Source organism: Miniopterus schreibersii (genome assembly GCF_964146895.1).
Source record: "Miniopterus schreibersii genome assembly, chromosome: 7".
Classification (NCBI taxonomy): domain Eukaryota; kingdom Metazoa; phylum Chordata; class Mammalia; order Chiroptera; family Miniopteridae; genus Miniopterus; species Miniopterus schreibersii.
Window position 1 is genome coordinate 30,979,913 of NC_138108.1, and position 16,510 is coordinate 30,996,422.

Genomic DNA, 16,510 nt, shown 5'->3' on the forward strand with positions numbered 1-16,510 from the left:
CTATTAACTCTAAGAAGATTATGATAAATTAAGGATGTATAAAATATTTCCCAAAGCAAAAACTAATGCAAAGGCAATAGAGGAATTAAAATTAAATATTAAATTATATTATTTTAACCTGGAGAAGGCTGCTTCCCAAAAAATAGAAGGAACAGAAGAACAAAACAGAGATGAGATGAACAAAATAAGAAAATGGTAGACCTAAACTCAACCATGTTCATTACATTACATGGACTAAATATTCCAATTAAAAGGCAGAGATTGTCAGACTGAATTTAAAAAGAAAAATCCAGCTATTTGAGACTACAAGAGTTATACTTTAAATATAAAGACACAGACTTTTTGAAAGTAAAAGATTTATGTATTTACTCTATTATACTTTTTATTGTTAGAGTATGTTCTATTTATAAAAAAAAAGTTTGCTGTAAAACAGTATGCCATGTTATGCTGGCAGCAGCCTCATACGTCTTGTGTTTATTAAATCTCTTGCATCATTTTCTTTCCTGCTTGATTTAATCTCATGTTTTATAAATTTAGTGTAGCCTACTACTGTAGTGTTTATAAAATCTATAGTACTGTACAGTAATGTCCTAGTCCTTCACATTCACTTACTGCTCACACACTGACTTAAGTAGAGCTCCATTCATGTTAAGTGCCCTCTATAGGTGTACCATTTTTAATCTTTTATACTATATTTACTGTACCTTTTTTATATTTAGATACACAAATACTTGCCATTGTTTTACAACTGCCTACAGTATTCAGTATAGTGACATGCTGTACAGATCTGTAGCCTAAGAACAAGAGGCTATAACATAGAAAGTAGGTCTGTAGTAGGCTATACCAACTAGGTTAGTGATGGTACACTCTATGTTTGTACAGCAACAAAATCACCTAACGATGCATTTCTGAGAGTATATCCCTGTCTTTAGGCAGTGCATGCCTGTATATTTATATAATTGAATATAACCTATTAAAAAATGAACTATACAGATACATTCAACAAATATAATGAAAATCACTAAAATATTTTGTTGAGGGGATGATGCTAGGTATAAAAGTACATATGATTTTATATATATGATGTTCAAGTACTGGAAAAAGCAAGCTAGTGTGATGGAAATCAAAACTGGCTGCTTATGGAGACTGGCTGGTAACTGGTATAAGGGAACTTTCTGGGGTGATGAAATGTTCATGTTTTAGGGTGATGGTCACATGGGTGTATACATATGAAAATGCATTGAGCTATATATATGGTTAAGATATATGCATTTCACAGCAACTAAATTTTACTCAGTTTTAAAAACCATTTAAGAGCCCGGCCGGGCGTGGCTCAGGGGTTGAGTATCGACCTAGGATCCAGGCGATCAGGGTTTGATTCCCGGTCAGGGCACATGCCCGGGTTGGGGACTGCAGCTGATCAATGGCTCTCTCATCATTGATGTTTCTATCTCTCTCTCTCCCTCTCCTTTCCTCTCTCTGAAGTCAATAAAGATATATTTAAAAAATAAATTTAAAAAATAATATAAAAACCATTTAAGAAAGCATTGAAGGCACACACAGTAAAAGCAACAAAAAGACAGTCAATCCCAGATGTGAAGAGTTCCTTATACTTTTACTATCACATCAACATGAAATAATTCCCTGAGCACTACAAAAGAAAATTTACATACATTAATTAGTATTCCATTTTCTAAACAGATACTAGTAAAATTAAAGTCACGTAGGATGCAAAATAAAACTTATGATTAAATTTATAATGGTTTCATAGCTAAACATTTATTTTTTCAGTTGCTACATATTTCTCATTTTAGAGTGATCAATGAAAAAAATTATTCAAATAAAGTGAACAATTACAAAATCATCTAATTTAATTTCAAAAGTACAAAATAATGAACGTTTTAAAATTTTACTGGGCTCTAGTGTAATTGTCATATCAAACCTTTTCTAAAAAATTGAGATGCTTAGGTCCCACTCAGTTTCTACTGCTCCAGGTCTAGGCTGAGGTCAGGCAGTCCTGTTTTTTAAAGAGTTCCATGAGTGATTCTAATTCACATCTAGAATTGAAAACTACTATTATTGTGTTCAGCAGAGTGTAGTGGCTAAGAGCAAAGACATAAAAACAGACTGCCTGGCTTGGCTCTGCCATTTAGTAGCTCTGTAAACGTTGGCCAATTATTCTTCTGTGTCTCAGTATTGGATAAACTATAGCTACAGTAGAACAGTACTTGGCACATAGCAAATGGCGATGTTTGCTACCTTTATCGTCTATCAAGAAACATAATGAAAGGGAACATAATTTGACTAATGGTTAATAATTATTTGAACAATCTTACTAAATGTTTTTTTAAAAAATTCAGTTTTAAATTTGAGACTAAAGAATGCTCTCTCTTGTTTTAAGAAGCTGGTTGAATTCTATTGTAGGTAATATACATAAAACATTTTAAAGTGGAAATCTGAATAGATTTCTGTTAGAAAATTAAAATGATATTATTGGGAGAACTGTATTAAATATTAAAAGTGAAATTAAGAGACAAAAGACCATAGCACATGGTGTAGTTAAAGAAATGTTATCCGATGAGAATGTAAAAAAGACCTTGTTTCTCTGTAAACTAGATAAAAAATGTCTCTTTTGGTTACTCACCATGTCATACTCATAAATTTTTACACTATTTTCTCTCATTTCTACTTAGAATCTGAACTTCTGGATTAGCTACATAAAACACATGATTAATTTACTTTCAATATTACTACAATTAAGTATTTTTAGCTCCTGGAAATTCAAATTCAAGATTTCCTGTATGATGGAAAATTAGTTCAAGATGAAGGTCACCATTTGTAATTAATTATAAAGCGCAAATTTTCACATATGGTACTAATCTTTTGATTTACTCAAGAAGTCAATTTCATTAGTTCCTTGGGAAATATAAAAAGTTATGTCCAAAGGAATATTAAGTGAATGTTAAGTAAAAACAGCTGCTACCTTTGACTTAATGTCATTAAGGGATTTATTAACTTGAATGGAAAAATACTAATTCTGATTTGACCAGTAATCAATTAAAATGATGTTTTTGTTACTAAAGATTACATGTAGTTATAAAGTTTATTTACCATTTTCAATAATACCCCAATTACAATCTATTCTTAGCTATTTTAAGTAGAAATATGTTCATAACTACTGCAAATGAAAATTCAAGTTAACATCTATTGACTGAGACCCCAGCGGCACGTCACATGCCTAAATCTGGTTTCCAACCCACAAGAGGAGAGAAAAACAAGGTGAAGGGGAAACCTGAAAGGAAGAACTGAAAAATGAAAGTATTCCTACTCCACAGTATGTCCTAACTGTTCAGCAGAAATCCTCCATTTTAGTTCTTTTCAAACTCTTTGTTATGTTTACAAAACCCTTCCATGACCTGGCCTGCCTTTCCCCACCTTTCTTTACCACACTCCCATATATTCAATTCCTGTCATAGAGGGCATCTTTCAGTTCCTGAATAATACCATTTTGCTTCTCATTTCTGGGCCTTCTTACATGCTGTTCCTTCTATCTAGAAAATTTCTGACACCTTTCTGATTAATGTGTATTCAGGGAAGCATTTCCTGTCCCATAGATGAGATTAAGACCAACTGCTAACTGTTTTCACATTCCCTATATTTTTAAAATTTTAAAACTCATCACATTCTATGATTACTATTTTTTTGTCTTCCTCCCTAGACTGCATCATTTATAAGCAGGAAATGTTTACTTATTACTGTATTTGAAGTGACTAGCTAGGGTACATAGGGTTTTGTACACAGGATGCCTCAATATATATTCCCTAATTTAAGGAAGGAAAGAGGGAAGAAATGGAGGGAGGTGGAGAGGGAAAAGGTTAGGAAAGGAGGAAAGGAAGAAAGCAAAAAGAGAAGGAAGAAGGGAGGAAAAGAAATAGAAAGGAAAAAAAAGAAAGGATGAATGAAAAGACTGGTTGTAGAAGTCTACTCTGATATCTCTTAGCACTCCTTGTAGAATTTAGAATCATGGGGAAAAAAATCGAAAATAAAGACTAGAAGTGGTAGTTAGTGTTATTAGTGTGATATTTTTGTTCCACCATCTCACTAATCATGATTTTGGACACAGCTGATCATGGTCCCAAGACTTCAGGGGCTCTGGAAGATTCTAACACAGAGTAAATTCTCTGATCTCAAGATACCTATATTTTCTCCATAGGTTTCTATTTCTGGCCTGCAGATTAAATTTAATATTTACAAAGCAAATGAAAAATAGTATCAATCACAACAGAAATTTCTTTCACAGATTAAAAATCTGATTAACATCATGGACAGTCATTCACTATGTGCCAGTCATTTATCTTGAATCATAATACACAGTATCTTATTTAAACTTCACAATTATCTAGGAGATACTGTCCACATTTTTACAAAAACCTAGCAAAGAGAGAAATGGGTTAGAATGCAAATATAGATTCAGAGGTCTGCTTTTGACCAACATGGCATTTTTGTCAGTCTTATGGCAGTAAGATAGAGAAAATTTTGGATTCCAGAATACTGCCTAATGACAAACTTTTAGATGAGAATTATTAACCATAATCCTTGTACCCTAACAACTTGGGGCCTACAAGGAGAAACAATACTGACATTCCCCAAAACTGGAACAGTATTTGCTATTGTGAGGTTGCAAGGGAATAGCTATCTTAAGCGGTTACACTGTCTCTACTTCCATGAGAACTGGGAAATATCTATGCTTTTAATTTTTCTATTCTCAGACAGTTATCAATTCATCACCTTCCTGGCCAATGTAATTCAACTTCTGTGGGTTTGATGTACTAAAAGTTAAGTGCACTCATCTTTAAACTACATAGTTGTGCGTCATTTAGGTAAAACTAAAGACAATCGTGTGACCTTTACTTGTATACTGATTCAAATAGACAAACTTTTAAAAACCTGACATTTATGAAATAATTAGAAATCTAAATATTAAATATTTGATGATATTATGGAATTTCTGTTTTAAAAAGTTACAATTGTATTATGGCTATATTTAAAATAAGAGTATCTTTATTTTTTCTAGATACATGCTGTAATATTTATGAAATAGATATTATCCTAGGATTTCCTTCAGGATAATAATGATAAAGAAGGGAAAGTGAAGTGAGTGCAGATAGGATGAAGCAAGACTGACCAGGATATGACGATTGATAAAAAGGGTGATGGGCTCACTGTACTGCTTTGTCTACTTCTGTGTATGTCTGAAAAAAGAGCAAAACTTGATGACCATTCCCACAAAAAAAAGTGAAAAGACAAGTTAATTTATGGAGGTTTTGCCTATTGGTATTAATGATGGTCTTTATTATTTTAAATTGATAGTATCTTTATAAGACTGAATAAGCTAATGAAAAAAAAAATTGGTCAAGTATCCATATATTTTATTGCCAAATATAAACTCTGGATGATAGGTTACATTAAAGTTCTTCCTCCTGGTCTCTGACATAGAATTCAGATGGCTTAGATAATAATGTGTGATTGGAAGTGTAATTCTACCCCTTCATTTTTCTGGTGGGCTAGAATCATGCAAACATATTTTGCGTTTATAGTAAGTACCCTAAGTCAATTAGAAACACCCATCATATTATCTGGGAATATTTATTTAGATCACCCGACTTAGAGATGGCAAGTAAGTAGTTATTTTAATCAAAGATAGATCAGACCACCTATTTACCTACCAAAAAACCTACTGTAGTTAAAAGCTGCCAATAAATAAAGACTTTAGAAGGAAGCCTTGAGTTACACTGAATAAGGACAGCATTAACACCACTAAACTGAATCTGCAATAATGTTATAATTTTTAAACAAACAGTTAAGGCTTATATCAAAACAAAAAAGAGCTAAAATCTTCTAGCTAAAAAAGTGATGCCAAAAAAGGCACTCTAGCCAAGTCAAAAGGCATTTTCCATTCTGCTTTTCCATAAATAAGAAGTTAAAAAAAATTTTTTTAACCTAGTGGATGGAAATATTTGAATATTCAGGTCACATGCAAGCTCTGGAAACTTACTTCAATTTTTCCTCTTTACTCAATGTCTTCCACAGTTCTTCAATTTGTATTGTTGCATCCTCCAAACTGGTCTTAGAATTTTCTGTGAGAAACTGAACACGATGATCTTGAACAAAAAGGGCACTTGCTGACATGGGTTTCTTGATTACACGATTGCTGATTAAATCATACGCTGTAAGCTGTCCAGATTTGTTATCTACCACATTTGAATTTTTGTTACAGAAACCTTCACTGAGATTCTTTTGTTCAGGGCTTGGATTACTATTCTTACTTACTTTACATACTGAACTTTCTTGAGGAACTAAAATTTTCACAGGTTCGATGTTTTCTCCCATTGAATTTTTGAGTGCATTTCCCTTGCTCCAGTCATCTGCACAAATTTCCAAAGACTTCTCAGGAACTGCCTCTTTTTCATTTTTTCCATTCTCATCTATATGGCCTTTACTGCCATTTTCTGATTGGGCATGCTTAACAGAACCTACAAAACAAGTTTCACTATATTCCTTCTGGGTGTCTTCACATGATAAATTATTCATTGGGATCTCCTGAAATGTATTTTTAGTGTTCTTATCAATGTTAGAATTTTCATTAATAAAATGATCATCATAATGGTCACTGTGTATATGATGACTTAAACAACAATTAGTGTTTTCTCCAGATTCATCATTATGCACATCATTTTCGAAAGAAATGCTTGAAGTATCAACATTTGGATAATTACTTCCAGATGATTCCATCTTATTAAAAAGCACATCTGTTTCTGCTGTTTTACTTACAACCATGTCAACTGAGGAAACATCTGTTTTATTATTTTCATAAGAATTTGTACTAGGTAGTGATCCGTAACAAGTCATCATCAGATTTTCAAGAGCAATTAAAACAGATTCCTAAAAATACAAATTAACAAATGTTAGGAGAAATTATAAAAATAATAAATAGACAAGATTTAAAATAATATTTTAAAGTATGTATAAACAAGCAAATCTCCTTTGTCACACAAAAAAGGTTAGGATAGTGTAAGTTTGTAAATAACAAAAATTCAAAAAATTATCTAAAAAAGGTTACCTTATTCTGTAATAATACTTGACTTTTATCCGGTGTTAAATTAACATCCACATTAGCTGTAGGAACATCAATTTTCAGAAAGAAAATGGGATACAAACGAGTAGATTCCTTTAGGCACTTCAGATTGTAATAACGTCGGATTAGCTAGAAATATATGTAATGAATGAAAGACAAAAAACCCCACATAAACAAATATTGCCATCCATAAAATACCACCAAAAGGAGTGAATGTAACTGCTTGCAAGGAAAAGCAGTATCTAAATAGTAATACTCATTTAGAGGCCTTGAATCTAAATGAATGAAGTATAAGCATTATAGATATCCAATGCAACTGGCTTCATAGTAAAAGATCATAGTGTTAAAGTCCAGAGTTAAAATCCAAACTCTGTCACTTCCTGGCTATGTGGTCAAGAAAGTCACTAACATTTCAGTTTTTTTCACCATAAATAAGAAGAAAATAATATATCATATAGTTGTGAGGAGTCAATCAGACACTGTATGTAAGGTACCTAGAACAATGTTTAATAAATGTTATTGTTTCTCTTTTTCACCTTTTCCTTATTTTAGAGCAAAGTCTTAGAAGTAATTCTTGTAACAAGTTGACAAATCACAGCTAGTTTTTATTTCTGATCCAAGGGGTACTTTTTTTCTTTAATAGATTACCTTTAATACTTCTTTTTGGTGTATTGGTCGACTGTTTATAAAGATGAAACACCTTTCTGGGGTTGAAAGACTTGTGACAGAGTGGTCTGCATCATGCTTTGGAAGAAATCCACTGAGATAAATCTATAATTGTAATAATTACAGAAATAATATGCAATGTCAACAATAAATGTGGTTCCATGGGTCTGGCTATACATAATACATTAAAAGTTATCAAAAAATAAACAAACAGATTTTCATCTTATGCTCTCAAGAGCCATATACTTCCTGATAACCACGTCTTGAGCATTAACCTTAAATAAAATATTGAAGCATGTTAAACTGGTGTTCTTTGCCTCTCTCTTTTTGCAATTCTATGTTAAGGAAAAATTGGCATTCATAAAAGCTTCATGAATGGGCATATATTTTACTGCCACAAGACATAAATACTGCTCTCTGCTAAACGTTAAATTCTGTCTTTTAAATTTTTCTTTTTTCATGTTTGTGACTTTCCTCTGTTTGTCCTTTTTTTTAGCCACCTTTTCTTGTAAAGAAGTGGCTATTTCTACATTTATTCTGAGTATGCTATGAAGCCAATCTGACTGGGTTTTTATTTCTGAGTTAAAAATCTTTTGCTCTTTGGATTCCAAGACAGCTGCAGAGTTTGTGGAAGGTACAGCAACCTGCTCCTGGCCCAAACTGGATTTACAGCTAAATTATAAAGCCATCAACCTGAACAACCAAATGAAAGCTAGCTAAGCTGAAATACAACCACCAAGAATTTACAGAAGAAGCCACATAGACTGGTAAGAAGGGCAGAGATGCAGAAAACGCTGGCCCCTCCATTCAGATGTGGTGGTGGCTCCCTCCCTCTAGGAGCATAAGGTCTCAATTCCATGCAGGGATCTCCAACCAAGAACAACAGAGACAGGAAGAGGAGCCCCTATAGCATCTGGTGGTGAAAATCAGTGGGAATTCAGTCTGGCTGGGAGACCCAGACACCACTTTCCCAGGGAAGAGCACCAGCCTGTGGAGTGCAGGGACCAGACTCCAACTGCTGGCTCCGACTGCCGGCCACTATAATCAAAACAGCCTGATAGTGGCATAACAACAGGCATATAGATCAATGGAACTGAACAGAGAGCCCAGAAATAAACCCACACCTTTATGGTCAATTAATATTTGACAAAGGAGGCAAGATCATACAATGGAGTAATGTAGTGCAATGGTGTTGAGAAAACTGAATAGGTACACGCATAAAAAAAATAAAACTAGACCACCAACTTACACCACATACAAGAACATACTCAAAATGGATAAAAGACTTAAACGTAAGTCGTGAACTCGCAAAAATCCTAGAAGAAAACAGGCAGTAAAATCTCAGACATCTCTCAGGGCAGTATTTTTGCCAATATATCTCCTAGGGAAAGGTAAACAAAGGAAAAAATTATAAAATTGGACTACATCAAACCAAAAAGCTTTTCACAGCAATAGAAACCATCAACAAAATGAAAAGGGAACCCACGAGATGGGACAACATATTTGCCAATGATACATGTAATAAGGGGTTAATTTTAAAAAATTATAAAGAACTTATACAACTCAACACCAGGAAGACAATCCAATTAAAAAATGGGAGAAGGACTTGAACAGACATCTCCCCAAAGAGGACATACAGATGGCCAACAGCCCTTAAGAAAAGATGCTCAACATCACTAATCACCAGAGAGATGAAAATTAAATTAAAACCACAATGAGATACCACCTCACACCTGTCAGAATGGTTATCATCAATAAATCAACAAACAGTACTGCAAAAATGTGGAGAAAAGGGAATCCTAATGCACTACTAGTGGGAGTGCAGAGTGGTGCAGCCACTGTGGAAAACAGTATGGAGTTACCTCAAAAAATGAAAAACGGAACTGCCATATGACCCCACAATCCCACTTCTGGGAATATATCCTAAGAATCCCGAAAAACTATTTCGAAAGAACATATGCACCCCTATGTTCACTGCAGCATTATTTACAATAGCCAAGATCAGAAATAGCCCAAGCGCTGAGTGGATAAAAGTAGATGAGTGGATTAAAAAAGCAGTGGTACATTTATACAATGGAATACTATGTGGCCGTAAAAAGGAAGGAACTCTTACCTAACGGGACAGCACGGATGGACCTGGAGATTATTATGCTAAGTGAAGTACACCAGTTAGAGAAAGGCAAATACCCTATGATCTCACTTATATGTGGATTCTAAGGAACAAAATAAACTGATGAACAAAATAGAAACAGAGGCATATATACATGGAATAGAGACTGAATGAAAGAAAGTAAAGGGATTAGCCAAAGAACATATATGCATAACCTACAGACACAGACAACAGTGTAGTGATGGCCAGAGAGTAGGGGGGCCGAGGCTGGGTGAAGGTGGGCAAAGAAGGGGAAAATGGGCACATTTGTAATAGTGTCAACAATAAAAATAAAGTTAAAAAAATCTCTTGCTCTTTGACATTGATTGCAGCATTGTACTTTATTTTTTGTTTAGAGAACTTTTCTACAAACAAACCAAATATTTTTATATATTCTCTATTTTACAAATATAAAGACAAGGAAGAAAATAAAGAAAGAGCCTAGAAAAAATTACCAATGAGAAGAGAGACACTGAGGGAACAGTAGGCAAGGAAAATGCTCCTACTTTTACCTTTAAGGGTAATATAATCATTAAGAATAGTTTAGAGCCAGACTGACATGATTTAAATCCCAGCTCCACTACTAGCTATGCCATCTTGGTCAAGTTATTTAAAACACAGGACTATAATCTCTTATTTAAAACAAGTAGAACCAGAGATGTTATTAACCTGTTAAAAAAATAATAGTAAAGTTTCAGCTGAGATTTAGAAAAGTGAGAGAAGCAGTGGGTGTACTATTTTTGGTTAAGCACAAACCATGAGGCTCCTTAACAACATAGCCTGTAGGCTGCCACCTATGTCTATGGCTATCACTGCCCCTGGAAATAAGTGTTTAAGGAAGACACATTACCAATTTTAGAACACTAAGTGCATTATTGTCACAGTGCCAACTTGTGTCAATCTTAAAAAGTAAATTAATAAAGCTGGATAATCCATTACAAAATGATACTACTTAATTAACTGTAAAACTTCACAGCACTTATAAATGGCTGTATAATTTAACAGGTAACATGAGACCCTTCCTAAAGCACCTGCTGAGCATCAGGGACAGCATATTTAGTCTCTAAAAGACTTACTAAGCTTGTGGATTAAAAAAAAAAAAGTCTACTCCAAATCGGTAATTATGAAGAATAAAATGAAGAAGAAATTGGTAATACTGTTAGTGTTTACCTTTCATATCATCTTGGTTGGCCACTGAATAATTACTATTACTTCCAAAATACTAAGCTTTTAAAAATAGCTTAGGATAACTTTAAGAACTAACAAACTATATTTAAGTTATATGAAAAAGTAAAAATCAAATAAAGAACCCTGCTACCTACCCAATCTGTCAAATCCATCTCCTCCCTTCTACCCCAATTCTGTTGAAGTAACTGTGACTGGTATACTAACACTAGTCTTTCTCCTATTTCAGTTAACCTCTAGAACACTGTGGAGTTATGTTTCTAAGGTAATAATTTAAGTACTTTGGTCAGAATAACGGAGTAAGTCATGTAGAAATTTCCTTCTCCCCCAGCCCAACTGTAAATAGATAGCACTAAGAGATAAAATTAGTTTTTACAATAATTTTGAAAAACCTAACCATTTTTTAAAACGACAAACATAAAGATGTTATGTGTGCAAAACAGAACAGGGAGTGACAGCTGAAGTCAGAAGTCCTATGTGCTCTAAGATCAGAAACCAGCTATGTCAGTTGGAAATTAAGTTCTGTATGGAAATAGGGACAGAAAACACTCCCATACAAAGCAGGGAATTTAAAACAGTCTTTCCAATTTAAATGGGTGGCTCAGATACCCTCCCCCCAACCCATCTCTCCAAAATGCTTAAAATGACTATGTGTCACCACTGTTTGGAGATGTTTGCAGAGGTCCCAAGAAAGAGCATACACAAATCCAAAACAAAGAATAAGGCTAAGCCAAGGCAGCTAGAAAAAGGGATCCCTAAAATCTTGACAGGATGAAAGGCATCAACTACTTATAACACCTGATTTTGAACTGGGGTTGGGAGTGGGGTGGTATCTGCCAAATTATGGGAAACACCTAACAAATGTTACCACAGCAACTGGGACAACCACCTATAATTGGAGATTCTACCCAATTAGAGTCCCTGTACAAAGAAAACTGACCCTTAACATTATGGGAAGAGATATATATTCTCTACACCCAAGGTTCCCATGGCCTATGCATCTACCATCCCAGTCCAGTGAAGGGGCACTGGTGACTAAGTTTCACGACTTAAAGGTATGTAATGGAGAAAAAAATGCAGTGAGGGGGCAACCACTAGCAGTTGGCAAACAACTTAAGAGTATTTTTGGCTGGAAATAGGAAGGTGTCAAAGAAACTGTGATATAAAACAACTCTCCTTACAAGTCCAGAAAGCATGGAATGGTGACGGGTAGCTGGTAACAACATAAAAGAATACCCTTCTAGAAACACAGTGCATGACAGAAAAAGGTATTTGACTAGATGATTACTCTCACCAGAGACACACTCAGAAAGTTTATCATTCTGATAGCCCATGGAACTAGAGCCACTCAGCCACACATTTTGCAAATTCTCCCATTCCTCCATGCAAAAATACCCGCATGAAGGTGCATCAAAAGTTTTGGTTATCAATCACAGGTTACCAATAGCCCTTACGCAATTCTACATCAATAAATTTTTTTTTTAATCAATGGGCAAGCATAGATCTGGCAACACATCTCAATACAGATCAGAGAAAATAAAATCCCAACTGCAGAACTGGGTCATGAGATAGTCCCATCAACACATGGAATCATAACTGACCAAGGTTTAAATCAGTACTTTCCATACTTCAATGTGCATCTGGAGACCTTATTAAAATTCAGATTCTGATTCAGTGTGTCTGAGATGAGGGCTGAGATTCTTTGTTTCTAACAATTAGCTTCCAGGTGATGCCAATGCTGCTGGTCTTCAGACCAAACTATGGCAGTTAGAATTTCTAAAGCATGATATCACAGACATCAGGTATGTAACTCCTGTCACAAAGCTTCCTGAGTTACCAGTGAAGGCAATAAAGTCCCATGAAGCCATAGGTAACCCATGGTAACTTAGATAATACTCTAAGTCATCCATAATAACCAGTTTAAGGTGGCATTTGGGTGTGTCGAAACTATTAAAAAACTACTGACTTCTGAAAAATAGGACCCATGTCAGATCATGGCCATGCTCCAAGCACTACAGCTGGCCACTAAGGCTGGCCTGAATTGTTCCTAGGGCAGAGAGAACTTTTAAGACACTACTAAAATTATAATAATTAAGAACTCAATACTGCAAAGAGAATAGGAGGGGAACCGGTAGTAGAAAAGAGATTTCCACAAAATATGAAAAAAGGGCAAAGTAGAACAGAGAAACCAACTGCCCCATAGAATAGAGAGTCTTCAGGCTTAGTCAGCAGACACGTAAGAACAACAAACAAAAGGGATCTTCTATAAAGAAAATGAATAAAGGCAATCTTCTGAAACCAGTTACAATTTAATTTAGTGCTAGGAGGAAAAAAAAAAAGAGAAAAAGGAGGAGGAAGAAAATGGAGCAAGATAAAATGAATTTCCTAGGGCAGTGAGTGTGGTTGCAGAGTAACCCTCAACTCCACAATGGCACTTGTGATTCCTCCAGACTCCAGGAATAGGATCAGGGTCTTGATTACTTAACACTTATGTGGAGCCTAACAGTAAGTGTAGCCACAAACACAGTTCCCAGTTAGACTTGCTATTTTGGGGGAAAGATAGCAAGAGAATGAGAGGCTTGGAAGAAAAAGATCTGATAAGCAAAATGAAACTGACCTCCTAAGAAAAAAGATTACTTAAGGAACAAATAATTAAAAAACAGACACCAAAACTTAGTATCTTCAGAGGGATTTTGTATCCATAAAACAATAAGAAGTTATGAAGAAGCAATACAACTTTAAAATGCTCTTGGAAATTAAATATAAAGCTTTAAAAAAAATCAGTAGAAGGGGTAAAAGAATCAGAGAGATCTCCAAAAACTTACTGAAAAAAGAAAAGATGGAAAACTTCAAACAAGAAAAATAAGAGGTCCCACTCAACAAAAGGGAGCTTTCATTAAAAAGCAGAAAAATTATCAAAGTGAAGAGAGATCAAAGTACATAACCCAGAGCTGGGGGGTGGGGGGGAGTCTTCAGATTCAGAAGGTCTCACACCAAGAGCTCAGCATAGTTAAGTAAATGTGTAATAAAAAACACACACCTACACATATCCTTGTAAAATTTAAGAATAAAGATGAAGGAAAGAGCCTGAAAACTTTCAGGTAGAAAAATACATTGCCTAGAAATAAAGAATTGGAATATATTAATCTTCCTATCAGCAACAATGGATGGTCAAAGATACTCAATATCTTCAAAGCTCTGAAGAAAAATTATTTTCAATCTAGAATTTTATGTCTACCAGAGTATCAACAAGAGAAAGTGCAAAATAAAGTCACTTAGATATGGAAGTTTACCTTTCATGTTCCCTTTCTGTGAAAAATACTTAAAGATACATATCAGATAAATAAGAATGAGTACCAAAAAAGAGGAAGGCATGGGACACAAGAAATAGTTGAAATAACCAGCACTCTTATGAAAAGAAAGCCCAGGATGAGAGTTGTACAGAATGCCCAACTTGACATACAATCAATCCAATACGGAATAAGTGAGGTCTAGGAACAATGAGTTCAAAAAGAATGAAATGGAATGGATTACCATTTATAGCTAGAATAACTAAAAGAGCTGGATTTTATTGCTGACATAATAAAGTTTCTTCACTTAAAGAAAAACTTTGGAAAGCCCAAAAAAGCAAAAAACTATATAAGATAGTCCATATAGGAGGCAAAGAAAAACATGACAAATATTGCATAATTGATAGGAGAAAAACAGAGAGATTCCATTTAATTGGGACAGTGGAAATACTCTAATTTATATGGCAAAGAGACATAAAACTGAATCCTTACAGAGGGAATGTAATTCTAGCACATACTTGGGTTTGCAATGAAGATTATTTATAGCTGTAGTAATGTATACCCCATATACATTTTCAACTTTTAGAATCAATCTTCAAACAAAATATGGAAGACTTAAAAAACGGTTACATAAGAAAATAGGTTATTAAGCTTGATAACATAAAAGTAAAGCTGACATGACTAAGAGGAAAGGGCACGTAAAAATAAGAGTGGGGGTGTTAATAACCACATCCAACATTATAGGGACTCAAGAAACACTGTCTGAGGATGATAGATCAGGAAAAGGAAGTTGGAGTATATATTTAGAATGAGAAAGGGAAAACAAAGAGTTAAACTCTTTTTCTTTCATAGTGGAAAGCAAATAGATGACATCCTAAATTGAAAATCATTAAAAAAATTAATGTAAGCACAATAAAATTAAAAATAAAGAATATACAAAAAGGAGAAATGGGGAGAGGTTTAATACAAGCTCTGTATGTATTTTGTTTTTTACCTTATACATATATTTGATATAAATGTTAAGCAAAACAAAACAAAAAAACCCTCTTGCCCCCCCCAAACCTGCAACAGGGAAATAATTTAATAGTTTCATTGGTAAATTAGAATTTTTAAAGAACATTTTTGTTGTATACCTGAGAGTCTTCAGAGTGGTACTGAAAGGATTCCATATTGCCCATAACAGCAGTCCCCAGAACAGACATGAGAGCCATCTTATGATCTGATACTCTAGTTTTCTGCCAAATAATTGCCTAGGGAGAAAAGACACATAACTAACATAATTTAGATTTAGTACACTCAAGTATTTACACCACTGATTTCTATATTTAGCCTTCATCCCCAGTTTATATTTTCAGTATCATTCAGAAGAGATGCATGGAAAGAACAGATGCATGCAAAGTCTGACAGAGCTCTGGTTCTGAATTTTAGTAGCTGTTTATGTTGCAGTGTATAACCTATTTCACTTCCTTTAACTTCAGTTTTCTCTTCTCTATAAGATAACTAAGAATATTTATCTCCCAGAGTTGCTGGAAAGTGAAAATATATAATGGAGGCAGACAAATAGGCCAGTGCCTGGCATAAAACAGTTTCATTAAGTATTAATTTTCTCCCTCTTCCAAGCTTCAGAGTATATTTAAATTAAATTGTTCCTCCAAGTAAGGTATTATTTTATTAAGGATGGATAGCTATGCTATAAGATTTCTGAAAATAGTCAAACTGATATAAAAATTTGGAATAATGCATGCTCTTTAAAATTATCTTCATAATTACCTTTTATATACAGACAACTTACAAAAAGCTACCTGAACCTCATAAACTCAAAAACTGAATAATGAGCTTGCATTTTTCACTGCAAGTATGTAGTAAGGTAGTTTCAGAGAAGCATGGACCAAAGTTTGATTGTGAAGGGTATTGATCAGGTATGATATATTGCAATTTCTTCAGTTAACATAAGGTCCAATTATAATCAAATCTCTTTAGCAACCATCAATACAGGTACATTCGTTCATTCAACAAATATTCACTTAACACCTCCTAAATCCTGAGGAAAATGTGTAAAGGGCCTAAGAGAAAACATCAACATTC

At 34.3% G+C, this 16,510-nt stretch overlaps 1 protein-coding gene across 6 annotated transcripts in view; it reads right to left on the reverse strand.

The window, feature by feature from the left end:
• PMS1 (PMS1 homolog 1, mismatch repair system component) overlaps positions 1–16,510 on the reverse strand; it is a 64,171-nt gene that overhangs the window by 12,241 nt on the left and 35,420 nt on the right. For 5 of the 6 annotated variants that reach the window (XM_081142411.1, XM_081142410.1, XM_081142415.1 and 2 more), the window contains 4 exons: positions 15,559–15,675; positions 7,784–7,906; positions 7,121–7,264; positions 6,056–6,942 (listed from right to left, as the gene is read on the reverse strand). In XM_081142411.1, coding sequence (XP_080998537.1) covers positions 6,056–6,942; positions 7,121–7,264; positions 7,784–7,906; positions 15,559–15,675 — 1,271 coding nt within the window. The remainder of the gene's footprint in view (positions 1–6,055; positions 6,943–7,120; positions 7,265–7,783; positions 7,907–15,558; positions 15,676–16,510) is intronic. The other variant, XM_081142412.1, reaches the window with a different exon arrangement.